Source organism: Oreochromis niloticus, linkage group LG22, assembly GCF_001858045.2.
Source record: "Oreochromis niloticus isolate F11D_XX linkage group LG22, O_niloticus_UMD_NMBU, whole genome shotgun sequence".
Taxonomy (NCBI): Eukaryota; Metazoa; Chordata; class Actinopteri; order Cichliformes; family Cichlidae; genus Oreochromis; species Oreochromis niloticus.
This window is the reverse complement of record NC_031985.2, coordinates 7,168,821-7,193,644: the sequence shown is the minus strand read 5'-3', so window position 1 is coordinate 7,193,644 and position 24,824 is coordinate 7,168,821. Positions and strand designations below refer to the sequence as shown.

The 24,824-nt window shown below is 39.0% G+C and overlaps 1 protein-coding gene and 1 pseudogene across 1 annotated transcript; both read left to right on the top strand.

Annotated features, from left to right (window-relative positions):
- The first annotated feature begins 2,845 nt into the window (after positions 1-2,845).
- LOC109196540 (major histocompatibility complex class I-related gene protein-like) lies at positions 2,846-24,583 on the top strand (annotated as a pseudogene).
- Positions 5,622-10,447, top strand: LOC109196544 (cytotoxic T-lymphocyte protein 4-like). The gene is made up of 5 exons (XM_025902460.1): positions 5,622-5,709; positions 7,351-7,559; positions 8,424-8,580; positions 8,675-8,829; positions 9,933-10,447. The coding sequence occupies exons 1-5, from the start codon at positions 5,637-5,639 to the stop codon at positions 10,041-10,043; spliced, it is 705 nt and encodes a 234-aa protein (XP_025758245.1). The 5' UTR covers positions 5,622-5,636; the 3' UTR covers positions 10,044-10,447.
- Positions 24,584-24,824: the final 241 nt, after the last annotated feature.

The window sequence follows — 24,824 nt, the reverse complement described above, 5'->3', positions numbered from 1 at the left end:
TTTTTCCAACTCAACGATCACTGGGGCTTCAGTGGATCCAGCTTGCCTTTCCTGCTCATCCGGGTTTACCTGACTTGCTGGTGGAAACTTCTCCTTTTCCTTGTTTTAAAACATGTTTAAAACCAGAGTATTAGAAAAATGTATAAATCAAGAATAAAGAAGAGCAATAATAATAATAATACTAAAACTCTTGGTTGTTTTGCGTGGATTATTGTTATGAAATTTAATTTAAAGTACTTACTTATCTAAGATGGACTTTTTTTGTTTTGTTTTTCTGTTTGTTTGTTTGTTTTGTTTTACTCTTTTGCTTCAAACCCTATGTAAACGAGCTGCTTCCTAAATGATCTTTTGTTAAAAGGGTTTGATTGATTGATTGATTGAATCTTTATTTTGGACATGTTGAAAAAGTACAACAACATAGAATTAAAAAGAAACAAATAAACAAAGCAAAACAAAAGGAAAATGAGCAACCACAACTACAAATAACTTTCATGTTCAAAAAGGAGCAGGAAGGGTTGGCATAACACACATTTGCTTGAGCCAGTACCTTTTTGATTAGCTTTATCTCGTGCTTTCTTGCTTTGTGCTAGATCTATATTCTGTATTCATTAAGAGATTTGAATGCTTATCAAATGTATAAATTTTTAAAAAAGTAAATAAAACAGACCAGGTGTTGCGATGTGAATTATGGGAACATTTGCCCATTGAGCTGCACCTCTACAACAGTTCGTGAGGACAGAATTGTTCGTTTGACTCTTAGCTCTCTAATAAACAATACTTTTCTGTTAAATGAATCCTTCGCATCTAGTGAATTGGATTTTAGGTTTCTGACAGAGACTTGGCTTCGTGCTGGTGAGTTCACCCGATTCTCAGAACTTTTTCCTCTTGACTGTATGTTTTCCAGTTCCCCTCGAACTACAGGCAGAGGTCTGGGCCTAACAACTGTATTAAAATCCAGTTTCCGATGTCGACAGTCAACATCTGACCCCTCCTCCACCTTTGAAGTGCAGTCATTTGTCACAAACTGGAATACTACTAGCTAAATTCAACAAAGATGTCTTTTTTGAATTTGCAGGGACACATACTGGACCTTGTGTGATACTCCTATTTCAGACCATTTTGCTGTTTTATTTCTTGTTATTCTGCCCAACTGTCAAGCTCAATTGTGTGGACTTGATCAGTCGGGTTGCTGTTGCTGTTCAAAATGCAGCAGCTCACCTTTTGTTGGGCAAGAAAGAGTGTGATCCCATTAAACCTATACTGGCCTCCTTACACTGGCTTCCAGTCCATTTCAGGATCCGACCTGCAGTTTGTGCATTGTGCTAGCTCCTCCTTTTCCTTTGAAGTGTTCTCACCCAAGAATCAATGTATTATAGGGTTTCTTTAATGGTGTAAGAGTTTTACATGAAAAAAAAAGTCTCTTGAGGTGATGTGATATGGTGACCATTGTCAAATTTACCTAGGCAAATCTAATCATATAATTGAAGTGATCATTCTCAGTACAGGAAATGACATTGGTTTTCTAGCTAATTTTGTAATCTAAGCTGCCTAATGTGGTTGCAGACACCAAAAATCTGAAGCAACAGTATAAGACTATAAGACAATAGTCTGGCTCCTTTCGATGTGGATGAGTAGCAGCTCTACTCTGAGCCCCTTCCCGATGGCCGAACACATCACCCTATCTCTAAGGGTGAGGACAGCCACCCTTCGCCGATTGTTTTCGGGATCTCATTCTTTCATGACCATAGGTGAGGGTAGGGACATAGATCAACTGGTAAATTGAGAGCTTTGCTTTTATGCTCAGCTCTCTCTTCATCACAGCTGACTGGTACACTGTCCACATCGCTACAGCCATGGCACCAGTCTGTTTGTTGATCTCCCGCTCCCCTGTCCCGAGATACCTAAACTCCCCTACTTGGGCAAAAATTTATCCCTGACTTGTAGTGGGCACTCCAACCTTTTCCAGCTGAGGACCATGGCCTCAGACTAGGAGGTGCCAGTTCTCATTCTTGTCGTTTCACACTCAGCTGCAAACTGCTCCAGTGCCAGCTCAAGGCCACTGCCTGATGAAGCCAAAAGAACCAAATCATCTGAAGCAGAGATAAGATTCTGAGACTGTCCAAGAGCCTTAATCTTCTTGGCTAAGCCTAGAAATTCTATGCACAAAAATTATGAACAGAATCAGTGACAAAGGGCAGCCCTGGCAGGGTACAATACCCACCGGAAACAAGTCTGACTTATTGCCAGCTATGCGGACCAAGCTCTTGGAAAGGTTGTATAAGGATTTGGGATGGGAATTGATATGAATTTAGCAGTTACAGTTCCATTATCAATATCACTTTATTGATTATTGATTTACAGAGATGAGGTGTTGCATCATGTGCGGTGTGTCAAATTTGGTGTAATATGATGTGCTCTGGACTTTAGCACCAGACAAGCAGAAAGCTTCAGAAGACAACTGAATGTACAGTTTAAGCAGGAATATTTATTGGATCCTCGTACCTTCAGTGGTGTAGTGGTTAACCTGTTTGCTTAGTAAGTAAAAGGGCACTGCATTGTTTCCAGCTATCGAGTCAAATTCCTTTTATAGTTCTGTCAAAAAGGCATCTGGTGTGAGAGTCTGCCAAATCAAACATGCAGAGCTGCTATGATGATCCCTTGTGGAGCTGGAAGTAGCTTTTATATTTGTGCCACTAAAGCTCAGAGATTGTTTGTCAAAATTCAACTGAAGGGTGTCGGAGTTTAATATGCCTCAAATACTCAGAATATGTAACAGACCAGGAAATACTTTCATACTGACAAACCTGTAAAACCACCTGATTCGTCTCTCACTTCTTCAGTTTGATTCAAGAGGTCTAAACATGATAAGGATAATGATTCTGCTTTTTCTCAGTGACACGGCATCTGTAAGTAAGATCATAATTCATTATTATAAAATATTTTACGTATGAATTTGCATTACAAGATTGTTCTTAGTAAAAACAGTAAAATGTGCCAGTGATCAGTAAAAAATTCTCTGGGTTAAACAGGTAGTATCTCGCAATGCAGGGCAGGTGCAGGTAAGCAAGAACATGTTTTAGCAGATAGCAGCAGAAAGAAACTGAGCTATTAATAATGATTTAAATTAAATACACTAAATCATTTTAAAAAGGTCTTTTCACCTTAGTTTTGTGGCTTCTCTTCTTCTGTGGTTGTTCATTTTCAGATTAAAACAGTTAAATCTTTTCTGAAATGATAAGAATAATATAGAATTCCATGTTTTATCATTCATGGTTTTTAGTTTGACTTTTGAATTTCAATTTTATTGTAACCACAACTCTCATTGATAGGAAAAATATTTTGACATATTTACATCATAAAATCTGCAAAGTTATAAATGTTTTAGTTTTTATATCAGATGCACACTGACAAAGTTTTCTAACAACTAAATATGTTTTTAAATGATTTTTCTAAATTTGTTTTTCAGTTGCTGGCACATGTTTAATCTCTGTATTATTTCCATTTTACATATTCACAAGTCCAAATAGTTCATCTTCTTTTGCAATATTTTTATTAGAAAAAAATGGCTGTAAAAAGAAGTATGTGTTAGTCCATCTTAAATAAAACAAGCCTCTATAATATATGTATGAGAAATTTCACAACACTTATGTGAAGAAAACATACAAGTTTTTTGTAAAATGAATATGTTGTTATTGTTGGCACAAGAAGAAAAGCATTACCGCCTGTCCAAAACTGATTGATGAGTCTGATACCTGGAGGAAGCAAAAAAGACCTTATAGGTATAACCAAAGGGACAGAGCGTGTCTGGATGATTGGCCTCAGAATCTTGTCTTTGCTTTTTGGAGACGATGTGGTTTAGTTGGTTTCATCGAGCGATGACCTACAACTAAAACTAAGACTAAGGTGTTATTTTGGAACTGAATGGACCCGCCTAAGTAGAGAACAACGTTTGTCTGTGTTTTTGCTGAAAACCCTCCTGCTGTGATGAGGCAACACAATTTTGGAAAACAAAAACAGTTTCTACTGTACATCCCACTCACAGCTTTGTGTAGTCACTCTACCCCCCTACACAGTTCAGTGTTCTTCTGATTTGTTTGGGGTTAGTCGTAAATCCTGCCTTGTTTTGTTTTTGTTTGTCTAAACTCTACATGCCCCACTCCACGCCACCCCCCACTATGTCACACTGGGGATGGTAGCTTTCTCTCTGACACTGTAATGTCCCTAACTTTTAAACAGAAAGCACTCTGAGTCAACTGTTGATGTGAATTTTATTGTAATTTGTCCGTCAGTTTTAGATAAACAGGAAAATGGAGCAAAACCAAATGTGGCGTAAAGCATATAAAGATGAATTAACCTCTTGATGGCACCAGTTCACGAGCCACTCCCCGGGGTTTTGTTTTAGCTGCTTGTAAAAGGGCTGTTTTCAGAAACTACACAATGGTCCATCTGAAGTCCAGTTTTGATCCTCCGGTTTTCCTGTTGGCTGTTTCAAACAGGAGATAATTGTATAAAAAGAAGTTAAACTACAACTTAAGACAATAAAATTATGTGAAGGTAAAATATCAAATATTCAGCAATAATACACAAGTGTTCGGGAATATTCATTAACTTGGGAAGAGTCATGAACAGAAAATCATGTTAACAATGGTTCAGTGAAAAATAACAGTAAGGATTTGTTTTTTATGTTTTACAGATTTTGCACTGTTATCTAAAACCTGGAAGGAAAATTCAACAGTCACAGGAATTCAAACTAAATATTCACCCAGCAAAAGTTTCCACATGAACAAGTCATTTGTGCACGTTAGTTTCCACCCAAGATTCACCTGCCAAAGCCTCAGTCAATGATTGTGCCTCAGAGACTCGCTCACACGCTTCATGTAAAATCAACAAAATTCTAAAACCTGAATGATCTGATTTTGGAATTAGTGTCGGACACAAAGCTTCAGTGAATAGAACATTTAGTGTATATTTGAATAAAGCACTGAATCACTGAATTTTGCTTTTATTCAACTTGCTGTATGAGCATATGCAAAAGCTCTTAAATTATTCACAGAAGAGATGTAAAAATTCCCGAGCCAGCAGGTGTTACTTTTTTTAAGAGTAGTTGTTCTGGAACATTTACATTCTTACGCTCTTCACATCCTTTAAAGAACATAAACACCATCATGTTTGGTTTTTCTGTCTTATTAATGTTGAAGTTTTCTTTAGAATTTAATGGACCACTGTCATATTTTACCACGATTTCCTTTCTTTGCCCTGTTTTTTCATGTTTCAGATTGGACTGAGTTTTGAGCAGCGTCTTCTATTTTATTAAGACAGAGGATGCTGCTATACCCAGATTAAACTAGTTCATTAAAATTATAGAAAAATGAAATTCATGTTTTTCTCAGTGTTCCAGCAGAACCACAACCACGTTGCCATCTCTCTTACCGGCAAAACCTCATCATCATTTCCTGTGCTGCTACACAGTTTCCATGACAGCACCATAAGGAAGTATACACCATAAGGAAGTATAAAGATGAGTTTCACTCATTTTCATGTATTTCTGTCAAATTTGCTCAGTGTGAGCGATCGCCAGCTTAAAGATCATTTTAAGTGCCTGTGGCTTTCTGTGTAGCAGTGTGAAATACAGTAGGATGTTTCTGACTCACTGTATGATGGGATGGATTGTGTTGACAGCTCTTAGCTTCTGCCTGCCTGTGTGGAGCGGTGAGTATAAACAGCCTTTTACTGATGATTTTTGTAACACTTTAAAAAACATTATTTTTAAGTTCATTAAGAACAAGAAAATTGAATGAGACTGGAATCACATTAAACAGCACCACTAACCACAGATTAAGACAATGGTGCCCACAGTCATGCAAAACCATTGCCAATGAAGCTCTGTGTTCTTTGGGGCACATAGAAGAACCTGAGGGCAGTTCTGACAGGATTAGTTGGGACACCAAAGATGTGTTGACTAGCTACTGGACCATGTACCATAGTAACTACATTTCCATATGAGCAGACATATGAAGTAGCTTGGAAGCTTTAATGGTGGAGCTGTGTAGACAAACTTTGCTCCTACATGAGCAAGTTTAAGACTTACTGTTGACTTAAAACTTAAAACTCTGCTGCCAAGCCCAGCATCAGTGATGTATAACATGTAAGGTTTTAAGGTGTCAGGTGGAAGTGGAGAGAACCATGTACTTGGTATTTTCTGTATTTAAAAGAAGTCATCATTTCAGACGCCATACATGGAATATATTAAATACATGTGAAGACTGCTGAAACCTTTAGTTTGCAGGATGTAATCACAGAACGGACGTTAATTTGACAGGTGGAGTGACCCTTAGATCCAGACATTTTGCCACCAGAATGACAAAACTGATCATAAAGTGAATCTTCAGCAATATTTCTTTTTGATAGATGGTTCAGCTGTCCTTAGCTGAACCACTTTGCTGCTGTGGCTCTGAAGTTTACTGCTCCTTGTGAATTTAGCTAACTGTATTATAAGGCATGGTAATGTGGTTTTAGCTTTTAAAGTGCTAGCCAGGAAAGGAGACAAGGAAATTTAATGTATTCCAATTAATTTTCAACAAGCACATCATGAACCGTTCCATCGTCTGATGAAAAACATAAAAAAATAATGGAATTTCTAATGTAAGATCTAAATAATTCAGGTATATTAAATGTCACTGTTCAGCAGGCCTTCAGTAGGTAGGTGCTGACTTTAACTATAAGCTTGGTAGACATTCAAACACAGGAGTAACAGAGGAGGGGACGAGGTAAAATGATGCATATTGAGTTTGTCAACGCCAAACTTCTGAGAATCTCTGAAACGACTCGGCTTGGAGGAAAACCAATGAAACAACAATTCAAATTTGATAACTTTTGAACTGGAGGAGTCGGAATGCCTTTCCAAACATTCCTCCACACTTTACCCTCAGCTCTCAGAAAGAAGAAAATTGGTGTCTTAGCTCCTGTGAAGTTTTCCAAAGGTTGTGTCCTGTCTGTTTAATCCATACAAAGCTTACAAAAACCAGAAATGCTCCCATAATTTTATTATTTTCTTGTGTTAGCTCATTTGTCGTTATACTGGGGCTTATATGAAAAGATTTATATATTTTTTTCTATGAGTGCTCAATGGAAAATGAGTTTAAACATGTTTACCTGGGAACCTTCCAACACGATTTAACCTACATTTAGGAATCACTTGGTTTTGTTGTTTTTCTTGACTGGAGTCCATTGGAACTGGACTCTGATATGTAAACTGTTTTAGCTTTAATGGTGATAGTAATGTGGCTTCTGACATGTATTTGCTTCTTCATTGCTGCTACTAATAGTCACTTATACCTTTTCCCATGCCAGCTACGAAAGTGACCCAGCCCTACAGAGTGGTGAGCACCAATGGTGTGGCACAGATTCAGTGTGTTATCCATCCACAAAGCCTGAAATACCCATACCCTGAGGAGGCCAGAGTCAGTGTGCTGAAGGGCCTCCATGGCCACCAAGAACTCTGCTTCTCCATCCTTAACTTCACAGACCAGAGAGAGACACGTATGGAGCAAAAAGATCAGGTAATTGTTTTTTTTGTGCTTTTTTTGCCTGTTAAGGTTGAGTTTTCTTCAGGCATCTGCCACTGCGACTTGTTCTTTCCTGCTAGTGACACAACATAAAACTTTATGGAAGCTATGCTTAAAAATTCAGGTGGTAGAGCAGGTCACCTACTAATTGGAAGGTTGGTGGTTCCACCTCCTTCTGTTCCAGTCAGCATGCCAAATATTGTTGGGTGAGGTACTAAACCCCATGTTGCCCTCCGATGCATCCATCGGTGTGTGAATGTTAGAAAGCAGAGAAAACAGTGCTCGTGGGAATGAGGCAAGTTATGTAAAGTGCTTTCAGTCCTCAGAGTGGAAAAGCATTATACAAGAATGTTTATATCATGGCTCACAACTGAAGAAGCCCACTTTTATTACGCCCTTAATTTGCCCTCAATTATCAAATGAAGGTGGTTCATGTGCTCAGCAAACTGCATGCATGAGACGTCTTTAGTGAATAAGGTCTCGCCTCTGTCAGTGCGCCCCAGAGCAGCTGTGGCTACAATGTAGCTTGCCATCACCAGTGTGTGAATGTGTGTGTGACTGGGTGGATGACTGAATGTAGTGTAAAGCGCTTTGGGGTCCGTAGGGACTAAGTAAAGCACTATACAAATACAGGCCATTTACCATTTAAGGTCTCAAACATTAAGAATCCAGACCTCGTCCTACAAATGCATATTTCTTCCTCCATAAATATTCTTTTCTTCATTATATAATACATTAAACTGAAGATTGCACTCTTAGAAATGGCATAAACGTTAGACATAAGACTGAAATACAAAATAAAAAAAGTGAAACTTGTACACAGAGTGTTGAGATACAATGATGTCCTGTACATTTCAGGTGCAGTGTACTGCTGAGACCACACACGACACTGTGGAGGTGACACTCTCTGGACTGAATGTCACTGACACAGATATGTATCGCTGTGAAATCTGGATCTTCTACCCACCACCGTACCTGGAGCTTATTGGCAATGGCACACTCATTCATGTCCTCGGTGAGGCGACCGCACTGGCATGTTTATCCACAGAGCTGAAATTTTTAGTGCACATCTTTTTTTCAGTCTTACGTTTCCTATTTTCTGTTCACAGACAGCTCCAGGTGCCCCGTGCAGGAAACTCAGAGGCAAAGTCACCACCAGGGTGAAGAAGAGGAAGATGATGATAACACGGCACCAGTCAGTGTTCCGGTGGTTGTCCTGGTGATAGCAATCATTTGTGTCTTAATCATCATCATCTACTTCCAGGTCAGAACATTATTATTGTATTTTGTCTTTATCATGAATTTGATTAGCATTTATTTCTAATTAGTAGTGTTAGAACAACCTGACTCCAACACAGTTAACTGTTTCTGATGCTAAGAGTGTGAATCTGTGGTGTAAATCATCAGTAATTGGCTAACTGCCTTGCAGACAGAAGGTAACTGGTTCTAATTTTTCACGTGGAATATTGTAGTTGCACTTATGAAAGAGCAAACACGAGGCATTAAACCATGTAGTTGCACAGGTTGGTTAAAAACCCGTAAAGCAGTTTTGTGTTTTTTAAACCTCGATGCGTTTATCAGCTGCGAGCCACTTGTCACTGATGTTTCGCCCCTCATCACTCAACAGTTTCAGAGACATGGAAACTTTTTTCTACCATGCTATTTAGGAAAATCATTTCCTGTGTGCTCGGGCACTCCATGGGGTATTCTGCCCTCTGCACAAACAAACTGATGTTTCTAAAATTGTTTCTAAAATGTTTTAAAATTTCAGCCAAAGGTACAAATTGTTGTGGTTGGACAGGATCAGGAAACTCAGTGTGGCATGCTGCATCCTCCATGTGCCGTCCCAGCTCAGCTGCCTGTTAAAGATTTCCAGAAAGTTGTTCTCTTGTTGATACTGTAACAACTGTAAAGAGAACTCTTTCACTTTGTAGGGCTTTTTTTCTCCATTTTGACAGCCTTACAGCAACCTTGCAGAAACCTTTCTTGACCTCAGTTTGCCCCACTTATTTCTTTCCAACCACTTCTCAGTGTTTTAGCCTGTTTATCGGTTAAGGCATAAAGTAGTAGTATATTCATGCATATATTCATGGTTAACAGCCCAAGAGTACTAATGGCATGAAGGTGTAGCAGTAGAAGTCTTAGTGCCTTAAAGGATTATTTAAGTTCAACAACAGAAACACAATATGTCAGGCTGACAGAAATCTTTATCCTTTAAAGGTCAAATCTTTCCATAAGCCTCTCGTGTCACAGACAAATCATGTGATCTTTTCCTTCCACGTAGCTGTCAGGCTCTGCTGCATACTATCCACTGAAAGCAATGATAATTATTCACTCCATAAACATCTGCATGCTTTTCATTTTCAGACTGTCCAATGTGAACGAGGGAGGAGAGAAATGTTGAGGCCGTGGCCTGGCATGCTTCATAAGGTGGACGGAGCTTCAGTTCCATGTGAAAACATCGTCTGTAATATGTGAACGTTGATCGTGGAGCTATCGTGTCCAGGGCAGATTTTTCTTTGGCTTAGAAACGTTAGAATAATATTATTGCTTCTACCTAGTGAGCGGGGTGGGGATTATCATTTTCACCTCTTTGACAACTGATGAAAAACACCAAAATAACATTTTACTTTTTAAGTGAAAAAATAATGTTTACATTCTTGTAGACTCAAATTATGGTAAAAAGCTGTAGCTTTAATTTTCCATTGAGTTTAGATGTAAAATCACTTGTATTGTGCACAGCTTAAATGCAACTTAAAATGCAATGCTTGGAATAATTAAAAGAGTACAATGATAGCTGTCTTTTACTGCAACTATTGTTATTGTTGTAATGCAAAGCAAATATTCATGTATTCATGTTGGATATTAACACAAAATAAAGTTTTTTGACTTTAAATTGTACGTTTGTTATTTGAAAAATATGAATATGTGTTGTTGCAACAGGAGACATTTTCGGACTGGAAAACACTTTTTAATAGTTTTCAGGACTTTCTAAAAGTCCTTTAGAATCAGAATAAGTCTCGTTGTGTACAAATGGGCTATTTCTTTTCTCTTATGTCAAATAACAGAGAAGCCAACAGATAAATACTGACAAGATGACGTCCACATGGCACAGACAATAACGACACATACAGCATATTTATCATGTGTCTCACTGCATGAACTATGGCTCATCAAAGGTGTTGGAGCCCTGCTTACTGACCCTTCTGGACACAGACGTCTGTTGTTGTTTCTAAAGTAGAATGGGAGGCAGAGCCTTCAGCGTTCAGGCTCCTTTTCCCTGGAACCAGCTCCCAGTTTGGGTTTGGGAGACAGGCACCTTCTTTACTTTTAAGGTTAGGCTTCAAACTTTTTTTTTTGATACAGCTTAAAGTTAGGGCTTGATCAGCTGACTTAGTATGTATCATATGTATGATATATGGAGCTTTTTTTTCACTCATCTCTTTTCACAAAAGAATCCACAATAGCATCTAAAGAACTCCAGGCCTCACCTGCCTCAGTTAAGGTCAGTGGTCATGATTCAACAGTAATAAAGAGGCTAACAAGGTAAAAATGGGCGTGATAGATCCAAGGTGAAAACAGCTTACATGTGCAGCAGGGGTGACAGGTGGGGGCCATCTAAGATGCAGTGGTAATGACATGGTTGACTGATGAGTATAGGCAGGAGTCTCTGGGGACTGTTATATTTCCAGGTGACATTGTGATCTACAGTGAGAGTTAGGAGCAGGTGGAAGATGTGGATGTTGAATGTGGAGCTGCCAGGCAGGAGGGCAAAAGGGTGACCTCAGAGGAGGCTCATGGAGGAGGATGCTAGGGAACAGCAAAACTGGAAGCAGATGGTTTGCTTTGCCAACACGTAAGGGGAACAGCTGAAAGAAGAATCACAACAGTGACAATACTGGCATACTAGCATTAGCATTTAGCTCACTGCAAAACTGCTTGCATGGCTATGAATGTTTAGTGTCGTGAGCAGCACAAATGAAGTTGCACTTGTTTTCATTCCATTTGTGTTGGCAGCACAAACGTTTTTCCCTGTGAAGCCCCAGGAATACATGTGAATGAATGTGACATGCACAAGGGTCAGGTTGGTTTAGACCCAGTCTAGATGCAGTCCAGCTTAACAGGAATAAGCCTGTGCAGAGATGTGCAAGAAATACAACGTGTGCAGGATGTAGCACAGATGACACCCACTCACCATTTAATGCAAAGCAGTGCAGCACCATTCTCACATATATGCGATCACACATACCACAGACTTTGTTTCAGGGAGATGGCAGCTTGAATAGCAGATATGTCATGGTCGTCGGTCTTTGACCCAGTTTTTGAGTTGATTATAGTCTTATGATTTGTTCTTTTTTATTAAAGAGATTTTCATGTTCTAGTTCTGTAATAGTTTTCTGTATCAGTTTGTCTTGATTTTTCTTTTCTTCAGTGTTTAGTTGCTGGTTCTTGTTGAGTTACATTAGTTCCCTTTCATGTCCAGTCTGTTCCTGGTCTTGTCATCAGCGTCTCCTGTTGTAGTCAGTCTGATCCCCATGTCTCTGTCTGGTCCCTCTGTGTTCCATCTGGTTTTCCCTGTCCTTCTTTGTGGTCCAGTCCCTGTGTCCCGGTCACGTGTATCAGTGTGTGCTGTTTCCTGTTTTATTTTGATAGTCTCCTGCCCCCTGTGTATGGTGCTCACTTTTGCTTCCCCTGTCTCATCAGTCAGCAGTGTTCCCCAGGAACATCCTCTCTCCCCAATCCTTTTCTGTGTATACAGTATATTGTCTGAATCATTGCAGAGCCATGGTTTCCTTTAAGATCACTTAAGTGTTTTCTTACTGCAGTAAAACTGCCTCTTTTAGTTCAGTTCATTTCCATTTTATTTATATAGTGTCAGCATGTAGTGACGGCCAAATGAAGCCATCTGAAGCACTGAAGCTTGTGTTAGTGATGTGTTGTGTTAGTCCTCTTTGGTGCCATCTTGTGGCCAAAAGCAAAAGTTTGTGGGAAGAGCAGCTTGCATCTACAACTTGAAATGACAGCTTCTGTTTAATATCACGGGCTAAAATAAAAACAACACATAAGGTTACTCTATTTGTTTTTTATATAGCAATAGGTAGAACATCCTCTCTTTCTTGTTCGCTCCATGTCTCTCAGTATATCCCACATGGGTTTGCGATCTCAAAAATGACCACAACACAGCACAAATCCCACTAAAGATTCACTTCTGTATACACCACTGAATCAGATACTGCAGCAGCAATGTACCGATTGAAGCTTCGGACGTCACTGATCACTTGACAGCCGAACCAAGCCTCTATACACTGGGATGAAGACTGAAATATTGTTTGTCTGCTGCTGGTTCTCAAAGTTATTGGTGCATAAAAACTGCATGTATAAAGTAAGTAAAAAGTTTGCTGTTTTTTTCCCTTAAATATGGTCTTAAAATCCTTGGGTGGCCTGTCATGGTCACAGCTGAACAGAGCAGCCAAAAGGACAACAACAACAACAATGAAAATGAAACTTTTTGAAATACAGGAGACTCTCTCAGTTTTGTCTCAACATCAAATGAAATGTACAAAGCATATTTATTTTCTGCTGAAGCTACAACAAGCCCAGAACCTTTATTTGAGCACCTCATTACATAAGTTGTTGCCACAATGGTTAAATCAGAATTATGAAAGCATTTTTTGTCATTACAGAGTGTGACAGGGTAGCATGTAATACTGTGCTTTGGACTGTAGATGGTGCTAGTAGAGCTTTAAATGATGAGAAAACATTTTGCTGCAGTTCGTTCACAGTTTAGAGCCACTGACACTTGCTGAAAAGTTGCTACTGGAAGTCTTGTGCACATGTCTGTGCGACATAAACCACAGAGACATGCACCGTTCCTCTGTTTGTTTTTGTTGATAGTACAGATTAGTATCATACCATGAAAAAGTACCTGCAGCAGATCTGGATTTAACCCTGTGTAGGCTACAGACTTGTCTACCAGGACCATCTGCTAATTAGCGCTTTGAGAAAAATAATAGAATAATGCTCTTTTTCAACTTGCAGTTGAGGGTTTTAGAGAACAGGTTATTCACCACTACACACGTATGAAGCTGTTGTATTAGTCTGAAGAAAAATCTGTTTTAATGGAGTTTTTCAGGGTTTGCCTGTCGATGAGGATGCAGACTTACTATTGCATTGAATGCCATACAACATAGATCAGATGTCCTTTAATGCATTTATCAAACAAATGTGTGTTTTCTTAAATTTGTTCAGTCTGCATAAAATTAGAAATATCCTGTCTCAGAGTGACGCTGAAAAACTAGTTCATGCATTTATTACTTCCAGGCTGGACTACTGTAATTCTTTATTATCAGGATGTCCTAAAAACTCCCTGAAAAGCCTTCAGCTGATCCAAAATGCTGCAGCAAGAGTCCTGACAGGGACTAGAAAGAGAGAGCATATTTCTCCTGTTTTGGCTTCCCTTCATTGGCTCCCTGTTAAATCCAGAATTCAAACTCCTGCTCCTCACATACAAGGTCTTAAATAATCAGGCCCCATCTTATCTTAATGACCTTGTAGTACCATATCACCCTTTTATAACATCCAAGGGTATTTAAAAGCAGAAGCCTTCAGCTTCTTCAAGAGAAGCCTATAGGTAATTTATAGAGCACATGAAAATGAGAGCGTTATTAAAACTGGAATCTTTTGATAAAGCATGTATTTGGGCTGGATCAGGTGACCCTGAATCCTCTCTTATGCTACAATAGGTCAATGCTGCTGGCGAGTGTTTCTTCTTCACTGACCTTTTTAGCTCACTATGTGTTTATACACCACTCTGCATTTAATCATTAGTTATTATTAATCTCTGGTTCTCTTCAGCAGCTTCTGATCCTCCCCTCACCCCAATCAGCCACAGCAGATAACTGCCTGGAGGTTTCTTCCTGTTACAAGGGAGTTTTTCCACCCCACTGTCACCAAAGCGGTTATTCATGGTTAATCCTACTTTGATGACTGCTGTCAAACAGTTTCTGAATAACAGTGATAGAGTGACTGACTGGAAAACTGAAAAAACAAAACAAATCCAAAAGGTACCGCATTACAAAGAGCTGAATCTGGCTGGCAGAGATGGTCATATTTAACGGTCGGAATTACAGGGAGTGCAGAATTATTAGGCAAGTTGTATTTTTGAGGAATAATTTTATTATTGAACAACAACCATGTTCTCAATGAACCCAAAAAACTCATTAATATCAAAGCTGAAAGTTTTTGGAAGTAGTTTTTAGTTTGTTTTTAGTTTGAGCTATTTTAGGGGGATATCTGTGTGTGCAGGTGACTATTACTGTGCATAATTATTAGGCAACTTAACAAAAAACAAATATATACCCATTTCAATTATTTATTTTTACCAGTGAAACCAATATAACATCTCCACATTCACAAATATACATTTCTGACATTCAAAAACAAAACAAAAACAAATCAGCGACCAATATAACCACCTTTCTTTGCAAGGACACTCAAAAGCCTGCCATCCATGGATTCTGTCAGTGTTTTGATCTGTTCACCATCAACATTGCGTGCAGCAGCAACCACAGCCTCCCAGACACTGTTCAGAGAGGTGTACTGTTTTCCCTCCTTGTAAATCTCACATTTGATGATGGACCACAGGTTCTCAATGGGGTTCAGATCAGGTGAACAAGGAGGCCATGTCATTAGTTTTTCTTCTTTTATACCCTTTCTTGCCAGCCACGCTGTGGAGTACTTGGACGCGTGTGATGGAGCATTGTCCTGCATGAAAATCATGTTTTTCTTGAAGGATGCAGACTTCTTCCTGTACCACTGCTTGAAGAAGGTGTCTTCCAGAAACTGGCAGTAGGACTGGGAGTTGAGCTTGACTCCATCCTCAACCCGAAAAGGCCCCACAAGCTCATCTTTGATGATACCAGCCCAAACCAGTACTCCACCTCCACCTTGCTGGCGTCTGAGTGGGACTGGAGCTCTCTGCCCTTTACCAATCCAGCCACGGGCCCATCCATCTGGCCCATCAAGACTCACTCTCATTTCATCAGTCCATAAAACCTTAGAAAAATCAGTCTTGAGATACTTCTTGGCCCAGTCTTGACGTTTCAGCTTGTGTGTCTTGTTCAGTGGTGGTCGTGTTTCAGCCTTTCTTACCTTGGCCATGTCTCTGAGTATTGCACACCTTGTGCTTTTGGGCACTCCAGTGATGTTGCAGCTCTGAAATATGGCCAAACTGGTGGCAAGTGGCATCTTGGCAGCTGCACGCTTGACTTTTCTCAGTTCATGGGCAGTTATTTTGCGCCTTGGTTTTTCCACACGCTTCTTGCGACCCTGTTGACTATTTTGAATGAAACGCTTGATTGTTCGATGATCACGCTTCAGAAGCTTTGCAATTTTAAGACTGCTGCATCCCTCTGCAAGATATCTCACTATTTTTGACTTTTCTGAGCCTGTCAAGTCCTTCTTTTGACCCATTTTGCCAAAGGAAAGGAAGTTGCCTAATAATTATGCACACCTGATATAGGGTGTTGATGTCATTAGACCACACCCCTTCTCATCACAGAGATGCACATCACCTAATATGCTTAATTGGTAGTAGGCTTTCGAGCCTATACAGCTTGGAGTAAGACAACATGCATGAAGAGGATGATGTGGACAAAATACTCATTTGCCTAATAATTCTGCACTCCCTGTAAATAAGATTAGGATTCTCTTTTGTAAGGCTATTTTTTAATTGATCACACTCACATAGTTGGATTACTTTAATGTAATCTCTTGTAATTAAGCTTTTGTAAGAATCTGCTGAATTATACTCAAGGAAACATTTCTGATAATATAATATGTTTTATTTAACTATTTACTAATATTAGAAATATTCTTTCCACAGCAAAACACTCACTAAATAGTTTCTTCACTGGATCCTATGAAGACCCAAAGATCTCAGAGTTTATGGGTGTTATAGTGATCGATGGCATTCAGACCGTATACTGTGACAGAAACAGCAAGACACTGGAACCAAGACAGGACTGGATGAAGAAAATATTTGATAAAAATGCTCAGATGTTGGAGATGTTCACTCAGCAGTGTTTTGTCAGTCTGCCAAGCTTCTTCAGAACCCAGATTTCTAGTTTGAAGCAGCAGTTCAACCAAAGGGGAGGTGCAGTATTAAATGTTATTCTTTAGATTAAATCATTATAAATTATAAATATACCTAAATAAAGTTGATGTATGTATCATTAGTTAAATATTTAAAGTCTTAAGTCATCAAACCTTACTAACGTCAATATGATTTAAAAAACATGACAAAATAATAGAGTTACTGAATTTGTATGAGTGAGTCCTGCATTAAAAGAATGGCTTGAATACTATTAACCTTAAATCTTTTCTGCTTCTTAGAGTTTATATGCAGGATGTCTGTCAGATCAGTCCTGGGTTGACCCAGTTTCCTTTTTCATGTGCCACATAACGTAGAATATTCAGATAGTTCAATGCAGTTTCTGTTTCTCTGTCTTTCTTCAGGTGTCCAGATTTTACAGATAATAAGTGGCTGTGAATGGGATGAAAACACTGGTGAGATGACAGGTGTGATAAAGTATGGATGGAATGAAGAGGATTTTTTTGAATTTGATGTGAAGACACTGACATGGATTGCACTGAACCCAGAAGCTCTCGTTACCAAACAGACCTGGAACACTGACAGATCTGTACTTAATGAAAACTTCCTCACTCAGGTGTGTCCAACGTGGCTGAAGATGTATGTGGACAGTGGGAACTTCTCTCTGCAGAGAACAGGTAGAATCACATCATCTTCAAATGGATGTAGTAATGTTTATTTTATGTTGGATTATCTTCATTACAATACAATTGTTTTTTAAAGAGAAAATGGCAAAACATTTTTAACCAGTGGCTTTTGCCTTGGGACTTTTGAGTGGATGCCATTTTTTCTTTGTTATTGTTAAATCATGAAAACTGACATTAACTGAAGCAAGTGAGGCCTGCAGTTCTTTAGATGTTGTTCTGGGTTCTTTTCTTTCATAACCTCCTGTCACAGTCTGAGGCTGCAGACCATGTGGCTTATGAGGACCCAAATGCAGACAATAAAGGGTAACTAGACCTTTTAACAAAAAGTTCACAATTTATTTTGGGTGCTAAAAACTAAACTGGGAAAGTTAAACAATCAGAAACCTGGAGTGCAAGGGAGCATGGAGACACGGCGAAGGATTGCAGATGATCTGACGATGAACACAGGGAAACTCACACAATCTAAACACATAGATGACGAGGGTGACGAAGGAAGTGGAAACACAGCGGGAACACAGCTGGGATGAATAGACATGACACAGGAGGAAGCAAAACTGAACACAATGAATATGGGACACGAGACTGTCAAAATAAAATGGGAAACAAACTAAGATGCAGACTAGATGCACGGATTAACACTGGGACATGGACATGAACAGACATGGGAACATGGAAACAGAAAAACAAAGACATGTCTTGGACCCAGGGAACAAGTTTGGAAAGGTTTAAAAAGAGGCTTTTTAAACCTTTCCAAACTGATAGATATCACATAGGTAATTCATGATTTAACATGATTTATCTTTTTTCCCTTAATAAATTATTTTTAGGAAGTGCAACTATGGTATGAATTTCAAAATCTGAAGTGACTTCCTTCTTGAGTTATAAGATTCACAAACTTCAAATCAAATTGTGGAGCATGATTCATTTACAAAGATGTATTAAGTCTTTTTTAAATACATCTTTCTCTGCAGTGGTTCCCACAGTGTCTGTCCTCCAGAAGACTCCCTTCTCTCTAGTCACCTGCCATGCTACAGGTTTCCTATCCTAATGCAGCCATGATGTTCTGGAAGAAAGATGGAGTGGAGATCCATGACCATGTGGAGAAAGGAGAGATTCTCCACAACCATGACGGGACCTTCCAATTGAGTGTTAACCTGAATGCTTCATCAGTGCCATCTGAAGACTGGACGAACTACAGCTGTGTGTTCCAGTTCTCTGGTGTGGAGGACAATATCATCACCGCACTAAACAAATCAATGATCAGGACCAATTGGGGTAAAAATAAAATTAGCAATGATGAAAGTGAGAAACACAGTGCTCTGATGTTTTTGTGCTCTCAAAATAATAAAAAATATCATTACTGTTTATTGACTGGAGGAAAAGTTAGTCAGGGATGTGTCTGTGAAGGTTCTCAGTCATCCAGGTCATCGTAGTCTAAGGAGCTTGGAAAGAAAAGTGTCTGAACTTCTTTAAGTTGCTTGAAGACGTTTCACCTCTCATCTGAGAAGCTTCTTCAGTTCTAGGGTCAAATGGTGGAGTGTCCCAGATTTATGGTGGAGAGTCCCAGACCGTTGTGCTTTCATAAAGGACAAAGGTCTTTATCAAAGGACCTTTGTCCTTTATCAAAGGACCTCTTTATCCTCTTTATCAAAGATGCCAATGTTCACATTTTGGACAGAGAGGACAGATGGTTTGAAAGAGGAGTGAAAGAAGCCATTTATGTCCACTGTGAGCGACCATCTTTGAACAGAGGTGGTGGTTTACGACACCAACTGTCTGCCATCTATAATCCAGTTTTGAGATCCCTTCCCAGACGCCTTAACGCCCACTCACATCCTGGGCCATCTGACCTCAGGAAATCACATGATAGTGGGGTTAGGTTTCGGAGGCTGTGTCCCAATTCAGGGTCTGCACGCTTGAAGTACGCACACTACGCGTACTACGTACGGTGCGTACTATAAGTACGAGAAGTGCGGAAGTGAGAGGCTTGTGAAATGGGACGGTCTAGCCTTCGTCGCGCTGTTCAGGTTGCCTAGCAACCATGATACTAACCGTGAGAAACATTACATACAGCATTGTGTGACATAAATGAAGGAGAAAAAATGTTTTGTTGGTCATTAATTTTTGTTCTGACATGACTGATTAGTTGAGTATCTGAGGCTGAGACCACAGGACTGTACAACATGATAGTTGGGCTTCATTTCTGTACTGAACAGTCATTTTAAGATTAGTTAGTAAATAACAATTAGCTAATGTTGTTCATGAGAGTAAAATCATCTCACTGTGGTAATGTAAATATAATATGGCCAATATTATATATATTGTCAGATTATTATGATTATATATATATACATATATATATATATATATATATATGTATTACTGGATATATTACAGCAGTGAGCTTGAACTCTGGGTCAAAGATTCAAGTTGCAGTTATTTATATTTCCAATCACCTTAAATCTTCACTCAAAGACAAGTATCTCTGACAGTGTATATATAGATGTATTATATAGAAGAGACAAATATTGTTCGTTTAATATGTTGGCATTACGTTACATTTGGCTTAATGCTTACATATATGTGTAAAAAGAAAATGTACGAGCTGTGATAACTGTTTCTGATAGAATGAAGATCAGACTGATATATTAAATATTCCTTTATTGGGTGAGAAAATCAGACCATGTCATAACTGCTTTAAGTCATACAGAATAGATATCAGAGCCTTAAACAGGCTGACTTCTGCTAAATGGGTCAAACTGGGCAGAAAGTATACAAACACATAACATCCTTATAGAATATGATGTAACACTATAGATCAACTTACCTCAGAATATATAAAGCATATAAACAATCACAGCAATATGATGCAACAAACACAGCAGTACTACTAATCCAAAATACTCAAAGCTTCATAGAACTGAAACAAACATTTATTTTTAGCTCCATTCTGCTGCTGATACATATTTTAGGTTTCTGAATATTAAACTTGTTGCTGCCTTTCATAGTGTGTAACTTGAAGGCCCTGAGTACTTTCTCCCACACTGAAAACACTGGAATGATCAAATTATTTGAACATTACCTAATAAGACTGATTCAGGACAGACAATTAGTTATTTTAAACTTTTCTAGCAGTCCTTCACAAACAGGGAACAGTCTGTCTATTCTCTCCATCTGTCAGCTGCTGCTGGCTCTTCCTCCTCCTCTTCCTCACACACTGCTGAGTTTGTCCTGGTGGATCATCAGGGGTGCAAAGCCTCACAGATGATGTGCAGCAGTGGGTCCCTCACTCTGTCCTCACTCTGGACACTTGCAGTTGTCACACATGGAAATCAAATGTGTGATAAGCTGCAGGATTCAAACACAAGTGTAACTTATAAATACATGTTCATACTTTTATTCCACAATCAGAGAGAAAGAAACAGAGAGAGAGTGCAGGACAGACAGACAGGTGACAGTCTCAGGTGTATACACTGCTACAAAACAGCACAAGAGAAGGAGGATTTAGTGTTTGTGTTATTACGAGTGCTGAACAAGAAGAGTTCTAGATGGTCCAGTGGACACATGTGTGACTCCTGTGATTAAAGCATCTTTCTTTCAGCTTAACGAGTGAACCGTCAGCTCGTTCAAACACACGTTAAAGTCCGTTTGGCTCGACACCACCGAACAGAGGCAGCAATATAACATAGCTAACATTAACAGTGCAGTGAATCCTGCTTGTGCCGTCATATTCAGGACTGCAAACCGAGCAGCATCACTGACTTTCAGCTTGTTGTGTTTGTGGATATATGACTGACTTTAATTATCCATAAAATCATCACATTCTCTGTAAGATTAAGGTCAACTATATATATATATATATATTGAAGTAGAGGCTTTAAAACCAAGGTAGAGCTGGGCGATAGAACGATAACGATATGTATTGCGAAATAACTTTTTCTCGATAGAAAAATTAAACTATTGCGATAGGCCTCATCTCTCTTGTCCTCTTAAAAGAAAAAAAAAGAACAGCCAATCCAAATTAAGTAGCGCAGAGCCGAACCAATCACAGCCGCAGCGTCATGTCACGTGACTTGTTACGTACAGCACAAGTGCCAAGGCGCACATGTGTATTTGTTTGGGAAGCAGCCAGCCGGGCTGCCCGGGTAATGGAGGAAAGGAGTTTGCCGACTAGAGAAAAATCAACCGAGAGCGTGAGCGAAGGTTACCGAAGAAAAAACAGATGATGGTTCCAATGCCGGAGAGATTGTCGAACAGAAGGGCCACAGAAGTTCCGTAGTGTGAAGGTATTTCAGCTATTTCAAGTCTGACAAAAAACAGAGTAGCGCGCACTGTAAATTGTGCCGAAAGCAAGTCTGGAAATACAATAAAGCGGTGCATGCTCAATCTCTGACTGAAAGCGCTAATTCGTCATTCGGCTTTTGTCAGACTAAAGTAACTGTTAAAACTGTTTGAAAAGCTAAGCTATACAACAAGGAGAGATTGAGAATTTCCTTTTAGTTCTCAGTTTATTTGATATTGACAAAAGTTAGTCAATTTTGTCTGTTCTTCTGTAAAACAAACTAAGATTTATTTTTAGAGTTAAAATTTTGTTTCTAAGTGGAATTGACAATTTAGTCTGTTTTGTTTGTTCTATTTTAAAACTTAAACGCTTTAGCGGCTACCTTTTGTGTAGTTTGCAATATTTGCCTTTATTTATCTGAAACTGAAGTCTCATGTTGCTTAAGTACATCTGCCCTGTTGAACTTATTATGGGAAATAAATATTTAAATCAAAACAAGCTGCTGATTATTTCACATTTTACTTGTGAGCAACGGCACATTTAAATCTTACAAATATAGTTATTTGGCTTATATCGTGATATATATCGTTATCGCCTGAAATGAAAAAAACATATCGTGATATGAAAAAATCTTATATCACCCAGCTCTAAACCAAGATAATGCTGAAAGTACAAACATCACTAACGTCACATAACTTTGTTGACATGAGGCCAACAGGAATGTTTTAATGTTCTTCATTATTAAACATTCGCACATAAATAAGTGACATAATATTCAGTACTTACTTTTGACAGTTCACTCTTCAGCTGCTGTGCTTCTGCCGTCTGGCGTATTTTGCGGCAAAATTATCCACACCCACCGCCGCGCTATGAATTGTGGGATATATGGGACCACGAAGCATGCACCGGACCACGCTTGATATTTGGGGAAATCGAAGGCGCATTTGGAGTACACTTCGAATTGGGACAGCCGTCGTCGCGTGGCGGTGACATAATCGCACTCAAAATGCGTACTTCAAGCATGCGGTCTCTGAATTGGGACACAGCCACAGTGAGCTCACCCGAAACCTTGGCTGATTGTGACCCACACCCGTTTTCACACCTTGGCTCATGTGAGGCTGATGTGATTAGGTAGAGCAGCGTTCCCCAAGCTTTTTTGCCTCACGGACCGGCAATAAGGTGTCGCGGATAAATACAACAAAATTAAAACTAGTACCGGTACCGAAAAAAAGAAGATTTATTCATAACACATGTGAAAAGACCCAGGAAAACCGAGTTAACAATAAAAACGATAACAAAATAACGCTGAAAACCGATAAACACCCCGAAAACCATACATTTCACACCTGAGCCTCAACTCTCGCGGCCCGGTACCAAACGACTCACGGACCGGTACCAGTCCGAGGTCCAGGGGTTGGGGACCGCTGAGGTAGAGGATCATCGGGGGGTCCTTTTGTCCCTCTTTGGGGGGATACTCCCACAGGGTTTAAATCTAGGACTCTCCACCATTTGACCCTAGAACTGAAGAAGCTTCTCGGATGAGAGGTGAAACCTCTTCAAGCAACCTAAAGAAGTCCAGACGCTTTTCTTTTCAAGCTCCTTAGACTTAGTCAGGGATGGTATAATAAGATACAAAGAAAAAAACTGGCACCCTCCCTTAGCTATTATACTTCCACCCAGATTTGTGCAATTTCACTGGCTCCACAGGTCAAAAGAGGCAGCACCATATATGTGGATAATGAACCTGAATTTTACATTTATTTAGCAACTAAGTGCCTTTTTTCAAATCCCTGGGCTGATGATAGGAATATCTCACTCTATTTCAAATTCACATTACTGTTATATATTATAATTATACTATTATTATTAGCATTTTTTCAGACCTGCTTTGAAATATGCAGTAAATACTATATACTTGCACATATATATCATATACATATACTTCTGCCGACACACATAACTCATATATATGTAGCACCACATAGATAACAGTATCGCATAAATACTCTGTGTCATAGGAGGAAGGATGTACTGTATATAAATTATGATCTAATTATGATTTGCTAATGTTTTACTGAGTAGAAAGGCGTGCTGACATGAAGATCCCCGTCACTGCTGCTGTGGTTGTTCTTGTTCTTCTCATCCTCGTTGCTGCAGTTGGATTTGTTGTTTACAAAAAGAAGAAATTTGAGAGCTCTAAAGAAGGTGAGCTGGTATGTTTACAAAGACTGGAAAACTGAAGCTAACAGTACACTAAAACAGGAAGGAAGTGATAATACAAGACTCAGTCCTTTCTTTGCTCTGAGGTGTCTGTGAAGAAAAATTAAATTCATACAGTACCAACTGTTTTCGGTTATTTTGTACATAAAATCCAGTCCAGGATCAGAGGACTAACAGTGTGTTTTGCATTTTACAGCTCCCAACAACCTCTCTGAACTCTCTGAGAGACTGAATCCAGAGACCACATAAACCTGCACACAGAGAATTTCTTCACTTTTAAACTGTAAAAATCCCAGGAAAAAGTTTCAAAGCAGTGTTATATGCATGTTATTTAAAAAGCTTTCTTTTTTTGAATTCTTCTTTTGCATTTTGTAAACATTTGTAGGAAGTATATTTTTTTAATATGTGAAAGAATCCTGTTGACATTCAAGTAAAATCTATTTTTTATGTTTCAGCTTATTGTTAAAAATGTTAAAAAATTTTCCTCAGATTTACACATTTGTATTCACATATCAAGAGCCGCTGTAAAACATATTTTATATAATATATAAAAATACATGAATAAGGTGATGGGTTACTTTGTACTGTCAGAACAGTTTTGGTGCTCCTCGGCATTGATTCTCCAAGTCTCATCATCTAAAAACCTCAGCTGGTTTTTGGATGATGGTGCTGAGAGTGTTCATCGGAGCATCCTCTGGACAACTTTCACTGATTGCTGTATCACATCCGTCTGAAGTGAAAAAAAAAGACACGAAATGCTTGTAACTGTAACAAACTACCTCGACATAATATATACAGTATTTTAAATTACAGATACTGGAAAAGAGGTGTCATTAACATATTCATCCTGTTTAATGGTTTAAGCAGAGCTGAAAAACTGAGGAGTCAGATTCAGATTTGCCTTTCCAGATATTTGCTGGTATTAAGCTATATATGTACTGTAATACTGTAAGTTACTC

Excerpts from the sequence above, each read along its gene's own strand:
- LOC109196544 (XM_025902460.1), top strand. The coding sequence starts at position 5,637 with ATGTTTCTGACTCACTGTATGATGGGATGGATTGTGTTGACAGCTCTT. Across the intron at positions 5,710-7,350 it reads CTGCCTGCCTGTGTGGAGCG|CTACGAAAGTGACCCAGCCC; the intron begins GTGAGTATAAAC and ends TTCCCATGCCAG. Across the intron at positions 7,560-8,423 it reads GTATGGAGCAAAAAGATCAG|GTGCAGTGTACTGCTGAGAC; the intron begins GTAATTGTTTTT and ends TGTACATTTCAG.